A 12,029-nucleotide genomic window follows, 5' to 3' on the forward strand; every position below is an offset into this window, starting at 1 on the left:
TCCTATAGACTTAGACAACACATTTCATTCAGGAAAATTAGTTTTGATAGTATTGTAACATTTAAGTACTTTAATGGCGTCAATATAAGGTTTGATTATTGAATAACTTGATGGCATTAGCAAACAACGTTTTTTTACAACATCTTGTTCTAAGCAATCGGAGTGACTAAAAGCCTTTGTTGGCGGTGCTCCCAGTTTTATTTGTTTCGTGGGCCTCGAGTGTTATGTCATTTTGGGAGGGGTTTTCTCGACTTACCGTTGTAGGCAATGATGTGTTTTCGAATGCCTTATTTCTAAAACTAATTGAGGTAAAGCAATACTTCGTTTAATTCCGTTAGGATGTTGGCCCTTCCTTGAACATACTGTACATACCAGATATTGAAGCCTTGAAAGAAAGGCAAATTTCAAGCTCTCAGTGTACATCAGTTCTTCCGGAGGCAATTTTACTGTCTGATTTTTTAAGCCCGTCAGAAATGAGGTCTCTTTGTTCAACTAATCCGAATTCCCGGTTTTATGGACTCCCAAGTCTATTTGCCATGAGATTTTACAATAGACGTTGGGTCAAGCTGCGACCCGTCTTTTCTTTCGCGATGATTGGTGCTGTCGTCGCAATCACAGGTTTCCGTGATCCTGCTGTAGTGGTAAGGTCAACAGCTTCGTCCTCACCGTTTTTGTGATGCACTGCCAATGCATTATGCTCATATCTTTTTAGAACCAAATCGCATCACTAGTAAACTGGATGGGTGGTAGCATGCGAAGAAAACTAGACCAAAATGTGACACACCTAGTTGCATTTCGTTGTGCTGGTGAGAAGGTTAGGAAAGCTGCTTTGACATCTGTCAATGTCGCTACAATGAAGGTTTCCTGGGTTGAAGACGCGTGGAATTTAAGACATTCAAATCCTGAAGTCAACGCTTGCGACCCGGATTTTGTTGTTCGTTCTCCTCTTGTATTTTTTTAACGATGGTTTAGAATCAACACCGCGGAAAAGTGTTCCAGGAGTGTTGTCTCTTCTTCATCGGCTTTTCGCAGAACAGCGAAACCCTGGCTGAACTTGAGGCCATCGCTAAGGAACACGATGGTACCCTCGCAAAAGATCTTTCTGATGAAAGACTCACACATGTTGTCGTTGCTGATGACTGGCATAAGAGAAGCGATATTGTTGTGGGTCAATCGTGTCTTCATTCACACGTCATTAAACTTGTGGCATATCTAGTTCCTATCCCATTTTTGTTTATTAGGATATGAGTGCTCTGCTTGTCGGTCCAAATACAACCACCAAGGTGTCATCCCCCAGTCCCAGTTCTTGTTTGACCGAACTCGATTTGCACGCCAGACTTACTGAGGTCGCGTTTCGCGTTCCTGTGCTCCGATTGGACTGGTTCTGGAAGTCGCTACAGTCCACTTATATTTGTCATCCACAGGATTTTCTCTATATTCACAATGCTCGAGCTACGGACTCCCCATACGCTTCATTCTTATCTTCTCAGCGTGCCTCCGTTGATCCCTTTTCACCTCAAGTTGCTCATCGTCCTTCAACTGAAACGTTAGGAAAGGAGAATAGGAGCCCTCATCAAGACGCAAGTGAATGCGAATTGGCTTTTCAAAGCTGCATTTCTCCCACAAGTGGGTAAAAGTCTGATGTCATTATTATCGCCTCGTTTGTCATTTCTGTCAGCATAATATTCTTACGCAGACATTGAGCAGTCTATGCTGCAAAGGAATGACGAAAATGCGGATCATCATATTAGTAGGGAGGAGGTGATAGCTCAACTGGCTGATCCACTGCTCATTTTATCCTCAAATTGCCGCCACTCACGAGGTGCGAATTCATTCATTCTCCCGGAAACCCCTTCTCCACCCTCCTCCTCGACTCATAACTGCTCCACCCTATCAATGGAGCTGCATGGGAAACTGCAGTCAAATGAGGATATCGAGGAGAAATCGAAATCTCCAAACTCGCGCACCCCGCTGGAGGCAATTAAAACATCATTTGGTGCGTTGGAGCTTCATTTTTTAGTGTTACTGGTGTAGTTTCCGGTTTTACGCAGCTAGCAATGCATTTTTAAAATTTTCTCAGAGCACTCCCCGCATCGCTATCGGGCATCACCAAATGCAGCTGATAAGAGGACGCCTTTGCAATCACGTCTCAAGGATAGGCAACACCGAGTCTTTGAATTTCTTCTTACTGAGCGCAATTATCTGAACATTCTGGAGTACCTAACACAGACCGCATTTTCAGTGAGTACATTAGAAATTCCTCTTTTATTCTTTTCTCCTTTGCTCGTTCTTGAACATATCTTGTCCGCGTATCGATGTTTGTAGACACAATGCTAAAAACGGGTGTACCTTTACAGGTAAGACTCGACTGAAGTTAGGTTGTGCCTTGGAAAATAACGGTTGATTTCTTCATTACATTAATTTCATGTAGCTCCTCATGTTAGTTTACAATGGACAAGCAACAGCCATATCGTAGTCACTGTTACCGAAATAGAGCAACTGCCTCTTTGGCTTCTACTCGACACGCCAGCAAACATTCCAGTATAGCTAAAATATCTTCGGAGGTTTTTTTACCCAACATTCCTCATCTCTAATGAGTGTAATGATATCGTTACCCTTGACTAGAAGATGTTTAAGTGATTTTTGTAACTTTTTTGAGTTTGTTTTTCCCAAAATATTACAAACGCACACTTGCGACGCTAGAAGTGCTTCTACTATCTCATGGCTACTTTCGTTCATTCACTTGCCCGTCTCTAGGAAGTGCTTGCTGAGGACCAGGTAGGTGGACCGATTCTACCCAGGGCGGAGGCGGACATTGTCTTTGGAAAGCTGACACCCATATATCAACTCCACAAACGCCTTCAATCGCGACTCGCCGAACTTGAGGGCACTTGGAATATGGAAACCAGTCAACTGGGAGAAATCGTCCTACCGTATATTGATGAAATGGAAAAAGTAGATTATTTCCTTTACCGTAACTTTTATCATTTATTGAGTCTGCCTGTGACACTCATATTCAGCAACATTTGATGATTAGAATTTGTAGTTTTACCGACCCTTTTGGGCCATTCGTTGATACGTAAAGATAAGTCACTATCTCTATGCTAAAAGTTGGCCCTTTAAATCATTACCAATTCTCCATTTCAGGTTGTTTTTTTAGCTCTTGATTCTTTAGCCCTAAACCTATGTAATTGGTTTAGCTTCTACTTTGTTTCTCCTAGTCTTTTCCACAACATTAGTTGAGCCTCAGCGTTTTGTGTGGGTGTTAGCGTTGCAACCTATCGGTTCGGTTAGTCAGTCAGATCGGGCGTCTCCTATTTGGAAAGTGTAATTTTCTTTACCAAAACACGAAACTTTGGCTTCATGTGGGATTCTCTATTTTAGTTTAATCGTTTCGAGATTTTGATAAAGGACCTTTTTGGCTGGGCAATTAAGCCCAAAATGATTATTATTTTTGTTTTGTAAACGTGCATTTTAAAAGATTCACTTTCTGCTGTTTAAAAATCTGGCCATTGCTGGGGGCGTTTACAACCTCAGCGAGGTTACATGTTTGTATCTAGATGTGTCCATGTCAGCTACACAATCGTTGACAATCCGTCGGATGTGGAAAACTTGTCTTACGACATAGCCTTACTCTTATTTGATCTCTGGTTGTGCTTGATTGATGTGCGTAATCTATGATTGATGGGAGATTGCAAAAAATCTCCTTTTCCTGCCACAGGTATACAGTCACTATATGCAGTTCTACAGTGCGCCACACCTACAGCAGTTGGGACGCGAGTATCCGAGATTCTTGGCTTTCATGCGTCAGGTGGAGAGACGTAAGGAGTCCGGACGTCAGAGTCTCTCTGATCTCCTTGTGCGTCCTGTTCAACGTCTCCCCTCCATGTTGCTCCTCATCCAGGGTATGTTTGTCTACTTGTTGGTCTAGCGGTCATTTACTGGCAAAATCATTGCACTTTACTTTCATTTCACCTAAAAAGGTAAGCTATTTGGTGACCTCTCCTTTATTCTCTCGGAATCGTGTGCTACCAATAGGGTCTTGTGAAAATTATTCTTAAGGTCGAATCCTGTAAAACAACTTGCTGTTGGGTTTCGTACATGATGATTTTTGTGGCCTAACTTCTAGGCATAATCAAATTCACTCCCACATCACATCCTGATTACGACGATATGTCTGCCTTCGCTTCGAAGCTCTCTGGTATCTTGGAGCACATAAATATGCGTCTGAAGAAGAACGAAGAACACATCTCGTTGCTGAATCTTTATCATGACATCAGTGGCGCTCCTGTAAGCGGCACTTGCTACTTACAGATTATTAGTAAAATTACTAAAGGACTAATTTCTGTTTTCATCCCTTAGCCCGAGATGCTATCTTCGTCACGCAGCTTGGTCCGCCAACTGAATGTCTTCCAGCTGGACATTAATGCCAGTGGCGCACCCACCTGTGAACCTGTAATTCTCTTCCTTCTCACTGACTGCCTGGAGATTGCGCGTCCGAAGAAACGAAACACGGGTGATAATCATGCCATTCAAGCAGCTTTGGAGGCTGTTGAGAGTGAGTTATTCTTTGAATGTCAGATGCCCTAATACAACTTTCGTTTTTCATATGGCAATAAGGTTGTCGAATATATTAGTGCTGACATGAAGAAAATAGGAAAGATGGATCTTCCTTATAATCCTAAACTTCTATTTGCGGAGTGATCAGTCAAGGAGCTGTGCTGATTCGTAAGAAATCAGTTTGGGTGATATGGGTGTTAAATGCATACTGATTTTAGAATATCCTACGGTCAGGTGTTGCAAACTATTTGGAAATGTAAGTGGTTCATGTGGATTCAATTTATTCACCAAAGTAGTCATGCGCATGATGAAACTTGGCTGTTTCTACGGTTTCATCGGTATGTCCACTGCCCATTCCTTTAAGGTCTACTCGATAGAACCCCTTACACAGCCCACTCATGCCTCACTTGATTATTGTTTTTTTTTTCGTATTCTGTCTAGTCCATCGTTTGTGAGACTTATCTCGATCGGTCTGCTACATTGATGTTTTACGCACGCATAGCTCTTATTGTAACGGTGCTTTCGACGCGGTGCCTATTCCATTGATATTCTTACATATGCATAGATTTGAGGTTTCACATGCACGTTTTGTTTTCTTCTGATATAGAGGTGCCTTGAATCTCTAATAGGGCAATCCAAATTCTGGTGCAGGAGACACGGAATCGTCTTATTTGTGCCACTACGCGGTTTTTTAAATACCCCGCTATGCTTTTTTAGATGTCTCTTGGTAAAATAGATTAGCATTTCACTCGAGGCCATGTAAAAATCGGTTGCAGTTTCGGTTGTATTTTTGATTATTTCCTTTTTAAGTGTGAATTTTAAATACCGTGAGGTGCCGGCAAACCTACTCTTTTTTTACTTTTTCGTTTTACGTACTATCATAATGAGTGATTCGTCCTTTTCGATGCCCTCCTGAGTATGCGACACATTAGTTTCAATGTTCTTATGCCCTTCTTTAATGCTATTATTAATGTAACTTTCTTTCACGACTCCAGGGTAAGGCACTAGAAACGGGACTCACTCATTGTTAGTAGTGCTGTGAAATTGTCCACTGTTCAAAAGTCGTGTTTGCGTTTGGCTTCCATGCGTAAAAACGTGTATGAAAACAGATCCAGAACTAAAGGCTGGAGCGTTAGTGGAAAATTTCACTTACACATGCCGTGGATACGACTGGACAATGTTTTTCTGATGGGAATTGAATCCGTCAATCATCACGAGTTGGAGTGAGATTGCCTGAGTCCACATTCTTCCATTCGTAGGACTCCATAATCTCCAGTATCCAACTAAACTAACCTGTAATCTGTAGGCGGCTCGCACAGTTCTCTTGCAACCGGCATCTATGATGAGGCAGTGGGCGGTGGTGAGGATGCCTCTGTAGCTGGCAACTCTTCGATCGGCGGTAGCAGGCGCAGTACTTCAATTTCCCGCGCTGGCTCCGGGGCCTCCGGAGTTACCAAATTCGGCCGAGGACCAGACGGCAAGAAGCGTCACAAATTCGCCCATCTACTGCTTCTTAAGCTCCAGGACATCAAACGGGTACTGGATCTGAACACTATGTCCCCGGAGCGTGCCGCCTTTTCTCTGATCGTGCGAGGTGCCTCGGAAGAGCATGACCAGATGTTTACCTTCTGCTTGGCGGCCAGTTTCACAGCCACAGCCGCCATCGCTTCGGGCAAGTGTCCGGAGGCGGTGGAGTCTGCAGTGGCAGCGGTGACTGCCGGGAGAAGGCCCTCCTCCTTTAAGGATGTCAGAAGTGAAGTTGCAGCCGGTGATAACGCGGAGGGAACAAAGGAGACGGAGGGGATTAGTAGCATTGCGGAGGTGCAGGTGGAAGAAGTGGACGAAGAGGGAGGCATTGAGGAGGGCAGTGCCGTGGCAAAATTGCAGCATTGCGTGCACGAAGCGAAAACGAGCTTCCTCCGACGCCTCTGCCGCAACATAATGCAAGTGTCTTTTGTGGCTAGCAGTCCTGAGGATCTTCTTGTCGAAATGCAGCCTGAGGTGGTGCTGGCGTTCGATCTCGACACAGTCTTTAGTAGTGTTGGGAATGGGTCCTTCAAATCGAAGAAGTAAGTCTGCGCTTCTCATTATTTTATGGCTTTTTTTTGAAAGGCTTTGCCATCCTTATGTAATTAGTAACCAGCGGGACATCTAACTTGGTTGTTTGATTTTCTGCTCTACGCAAAGTGAAAGGCCAACATTCCTCTTGGTTGTACAATATTTGTCAAGTTTTCACTTCTCCGAGACACTAGTTTACTAGTCCATGGTGTTTCTGCTCTACTCTCCTTACGAATGGGAAAAATCACTTAAATGTCGACTTTTTGGTGTAATTAATCGCACAGTATTTGCTGAGTTTCGCTAGTGAATTACTGAATGTCTTTCTTACCTAAGCTGTTAGAATACTTGTTCCTTCGTTGCTTGTTTCCTGCGTGCCTTTCATTTTGCCTTTTTTCCGCGTTACAAGTACATTCACGTGGTGGTTTTGCATTTGTGAATGTGCGTTCGTAAGCACGTGGTTATTTTAAATTGACATTATTAGCGTGTTTCATTTGGTTTCTCAAATGAGAAGTCTCGTGATTCATGCTAATACTCATTCACAAAAATTGAGATTTTCAAAAATAAAACATTTATTTCCCCGTAAACATCCTCAAGACATGGAAATTTATATCTTGATTCGTTTTTTATTGTTAAAGTCTTCATTAACGCTGTGACACACTTAATTTGCGTTAATTTCTCGGAAATCTTTCGTATGTTTATTTACGTCACTTATGTATCACGTTCACCTAGCAGTTTGTCTCTCAAAACATTCGCATATAGTCTATTCATAAGTGATAGATATTTGGATTCCGAGGACCATATTTGGTAGCAGAATTCACTATCACCAATGGTTATTTTGGAAATTCCAACTAAGCTGCTTTGCAATGACGCGCGTTGGTTTTGAATGCTCGAAATTGGTTCCTCGTGGGTTTAGTAGATGCACACACTTGTAATGGGTCAGAATATACCAATGGTCGAGGGCAACGTCTGTCGGAGGTGGTCACTACCAAATTTAACTATATCGGGAATCATAATGCATTAGCATTGAGCTTTTCTATCCGGCCTCCCGACAATTCCGCTTTACTGCGTATCCGTGTAGATTTTCGCGTCACTTGGGTCGTGCAATTTCAATGAAGACGCCACGACGTCCAGCAAACACACGGAACGCGAACGGACCCTCGACGATGTCTTACCACTACGAGTGCAACAGCGCCACACGGCAGGGTGGGAGACGTGTCCCCTCTCATGTTTCTGGACCTCCACTAGGAGCTCTTGAGAGCGCTTCGAGCATGGCTCTCTCTTCCAGCATCTCACTTCTTTCCACTGCCGCCGCTACTGCCGAAAAGGAGAATCGCCACCATTATAACAACGTTTCCTCGGGGTTTGCCACACCCTCGCGTCCCTCTGTCCTCGGATCCATATTTACTGGAGTGGGTTCCTGGACTTGCCTTTATCCCTACTTTCACTCCCTTCCTCTTGTATTGGCATCACCCAAATGTGAAAGCGAGGTGTCTGAGGTAATGGGTAATTCGAGGGCAAAGGTTCTGGATTTTGTAGTGTTTTGACAATTTTGCCCGGCACCGCTTGGTTATGTCTTTAGTCTATGATAATTCAGGTGTTGAAGTTTTTTGTGGTTACTCTTCTGTGTTACTTACCAGAATAGGAAGAAAGGTCTATATTTTCTATCGCGCCGAGAATACTTCACATTTCAGAGGTAGTTGTGCATTTTGGAATTGCCAACAGATTCATTTATTGCGTATTGATTGCAAACTGCAGTGCCGGATCTTACCTACCAGGTTCAGTTGTTCTTCATAGGAAAATTTGTCTCCATAAAGCTACTCGGTGAAATGATAAGCATCTATCAGCTTCTATGAGTTTCATTCAAATTTTGTTTCAATGCATTTGTTACTACTATCCCATCTAGAAATCATGGGGCAGAAATCGAAAATTAACTGGAAGAGTCAAGCTCCATGTCAGCGAGATGCTGAAAGGGCTTGTTTAATATAATAAAAACAAGTTTTCTCTGGTATAATGTGGAACCAGATTTTGTATCGCCGTGGAACAATGGACAGCTGTCATGCGAATTCGGTTTATCTATAAATGAAGAGCCTATTTTTGAGGAGTGGAGCCCGACTTACGATAGCATTGTTCAGGAATTCTACCATCTAGTACCTTATTCTAACATTTAATTTTGGTGCAGAATCGACACACATTGTAGAAGTTTATTGATTCTGCTTTACAAACCTTTTAAGTTCTCTTTTGATTTATTACTAAGATGGGTTATTCATTCCAATCGTTTCAGCTGCTTCTTCACACGACCAAAGCAACTCCAATGAAGTCCCCCACTAGGGTAGTGAACAAATTTGATGAGACGATGGAAGCCGAGTCACAGCTGCTGAATGAAAGCTACGTCTCACAAGACGCCTCCATCACTCCTACAGTTGCCAATACTGCAGTAGTAGCTAATTCTGTTACTGTCTCCGCTTCAAAGGCGGAACAAAAGAACCTCTGGCTAGAGCTGATATCTGATGAGGAGGGAGAGGAAGGAACATCGGGTGGAAGAAAAAACCTCTGTGACGGTGGCAACGAGGAAGACGATGTCGTCTCTGTAGACTCCTCCTCGTCTTCGGGTCCTTGGCCCGGCTTCTTCCCACCCCCCGTCCCCTCCACTGTCACGAACAAGAAGACTAAGAAGGACCTTACTGCTGCCACCTCCTCCACTACCTCCCTCCGATCAAACTGCTCTTGCTCTGCGCGTGACGGTAGTCATGCTAGACAGTCCTTCGGTGGACTCATGTGAGTCGACATTTCTACTGGCTTATTGCTATCACCGCCATCTTACCAAATGTGCTTTGCGTCACATAAATCCCAAGGTCGCCTGTAGCTTGAAAAATAAGAGGTGTATTGGTCCTCAAATTACGAAAACCTACGTCTATCTGTTTTGCTGTTTTAAACACCAATTTACTTACGACACAATTTGATCTAACCGGATGTCATATTTGCAACTTTGGTAGTGTACGTGTTAAGTTACTAGCGCTAATGCTAGTACTCTGCAACCTTAATTCTTACCTTTTAAAAGTATTCCTTAAATTGGACCTTGCTCTAGCACTTTACTTGACGCTTTAAATCGGCGTCGAGCTTCTAAACATATATTTTTATTGGTAAACGAACTAATTTTTCTCTTGTCAGGAATGCGACTCGAAAGAGTATCTATCACTCCTTCCTGGCGGGCATTCGCCGATCGAAGCTGCCGGAGCGGAAACACCAGCATCAGCGGCAGCAGTGTCAACGCAACCAGCAGCACACGGCTCCTAATTCAGGTTCTTTGTCGCGAGTGGCTCCATTGGCAACGGCGGACGAGGATGAGTGCAACGAGGAGGATGTGGTGGTAAAGGATGTGTCAGGAGGAGGCAAAGCCAGCTGGTTGATGCGTCATCAACCGCCGCCGCGCTTTCGATCCGTTGATCTACGTACTCCCGGTACTGCAAGTCTCGATAAGGTATGTTGGTAACATTCTCTGCCACATGATTTGAGTGGTAATTTAGAGCACTGATTCATTTTTCCTGTACACAAAAAGGATGTCTTTCAGGTCATTTAAATGCATTCCTGTCCTAGGCAAACACTGATTTTTATATGCGGTTCCTGCGCTCACTTGGAATGGCTGGTTTAAATAGTCTATATTAGAGCAATGCAAATCTGATGAATTTGATAGCCTAATTTGGGATTAGAGACCTTTAGTTTTTTTCGTACCCCCTGTTCACCTAACCACGGTAACAGCACACGTTTCGCCTATGGTAAATCTCTACTTAGTCTTCTACCTCATCGTTCGTAAGTGTATTATGTATCCTAGGTACAAACTAAGTTTTCTTCCTATCAAGCAGATGCTTTCGTCTGTACTTTATCCCGGATTCCGGAAATTTTAGGACTATCATTGATTTTCATAGATCATGTCTCAGATACCATTACCTTGTAAAATTCGATATCATTGAATTAGACAATTTCAAGTGTGATATAGCTGATATAAAATTGGTGGTTTTACTAGCAGTGAGTATTATTGACAGATGCTTCACTTCTGTTTATTTACCGCTTAGCCAGAGCAATATAAAAACGTGTCTGACTGGCATCTTCCCTGAGTTCGTTCAATCCATGCTCATCGCAAATGGGTTGTAAATCCTGGAGAAGTGCACACACTTATTTGACGAATGCCATGAGTTTTATTTATACCTAGTCTTGGATGCACTCGTTTACTGATGAAATGGGTTGGTGTAGGCGCTAACATCCTCTATTTTAGTCTGCCTCTGAGTGCAACCTCTCGCTTCGTGTGAATCGCCCAATTTCACGGGTCCCGGCAACCAGCAGTTCCACCTCCATAAAGAACCTCTTCACCTCTCCCTTCCGCGTCCCCACCGCCCCTCCGCTTCGAAAGTCAATTGCGGCAGCAACACAACTCGTGGGAAAATCAAAGATAACTCAGCGCAATCCCTCTCCAGAAAGTATAACCAGCTGGAGTAGCCTTATTACTCTCGGCGAGGGTCGCGGCGAAGATGCTGCCGATGTGGAAGTGGTTATGCGTCGTCGTCCAGCTGACTCTTCCCTGGACACCTGTAGCATGATCGTTCACCCTTCACCATCTCTCCTAGCCTCCTCTTCCTCATACTTCAAGAAACTGAAAGTAGGCAAAAAAAGTAAATTCCGAAGACCGTGCGGCAGTGCCATCTTCCATCGAACCAGGAGCGAGATGGTGGTGAAAGAAGAGGAGCAGGAAAGAGAGTCGGCTGTGACGATTGAGGAGAGTAGTAGTGGACAGAGCTCCTCAAACGCGGGTTCCTCGAGCAGGCGAGAGAGCTTCTTCCAAAGGGCCTTCTTTTTTAAATGAACGAAAATCTGCATGTAAATCCCATCCCTCGAGTTAAAACTGGACCCACTCATACTCAATTTCCATCATATCGTTCTGCTTATTGACAGCAGTTTGAAGGAATTTAAACATGTATGCCTATTTTTTCCACATTATGAATTAATAAAAAGCCTGTATTTTAATTTGTTTTTTTTTTTAAAATTAACCAACCAATTCTGCCACTGTAATTGAGTAATTGGTCTCACTCCGAAGGATTTGTTCTCATGCGTTTTACAGCCAGTAATATCCATTCGTGTATTGTTCTACTTGAATTTAAGGCTTTTAGGGGCATATGGGGAGCAAAAAGGGTTCGGTTGATCGCCTAAGTCGCTGCAGAAGGAATTTAACCCATGACTGATGGCCAGATTCTTCGGGTTTAACGGTCCTCTCAGAAAATCATTGAGGCCGACGCGAGTGTAGCAATATCGAGGCCTCTGAGCGTCAAGAGTCGGGTAAGAGTTGGCATTAATACAGGCGTGAAATTAGGAACTTTTTCTATGAAGTTTGGTAGTTTTAACAGGTTCTAGCAATGATGATG

At 43.4% G+C, this 12,029-nt stretch overlaps 1 protein-coding gene across 1 annotated transcript; it reads left to right on the top strand. All coding sequences in view use genetic code 11, as the record gives it.

Annotated features, from left to right (window-relative positions):
• Window positions 1-536: 536 nt before the first annotated feature.
• EGR_01127 (Protein ECT2) lies at window positions 537-11,473 on the top strand (the record flags this gene model as incomplete). The annotated part of the gene is made up of 15 exons (XM_024490376.1): window positions 537-641; window positions 713-934; window positions 973-1,164; window positions 1,242-1,626; window positions 1,697-1,996; window positions 2,081-2,241; window positions 2,758-2,955; window positions 3,722-3,905; window positions 4,130-4,290; window positions 4,363-4,558; window positions 5,867-6,629; window positions 7,697-8,114; window positions 8,900-9,393; window positions 9,787-10,096; window positions 10,889-11,473. 15 exons carry the CDS (start codon window positions 537-539, stop codon window positions 11,471-11,473), a joined length of 4,674 nt encoding a protein of 1,557 aa, XP_024355195.1.
• Window positions 11,474-12,029: the final 556 nt, after the last annotated feature.

Source organism: Echinococcus granulosus (genome assembly GCF_000524195.1).
Source record: "Echinococcus granulosus chromosome Unknown EG_S00004, whole genome shotgun sequence".
NCBI classification, from domain to species: Eukaryota; Metazoa; Platyhelminthes; class Cestoda; order Cyclophyllidea; family Taeniidae; genus Echinococcus; species Echinococcus granulosus.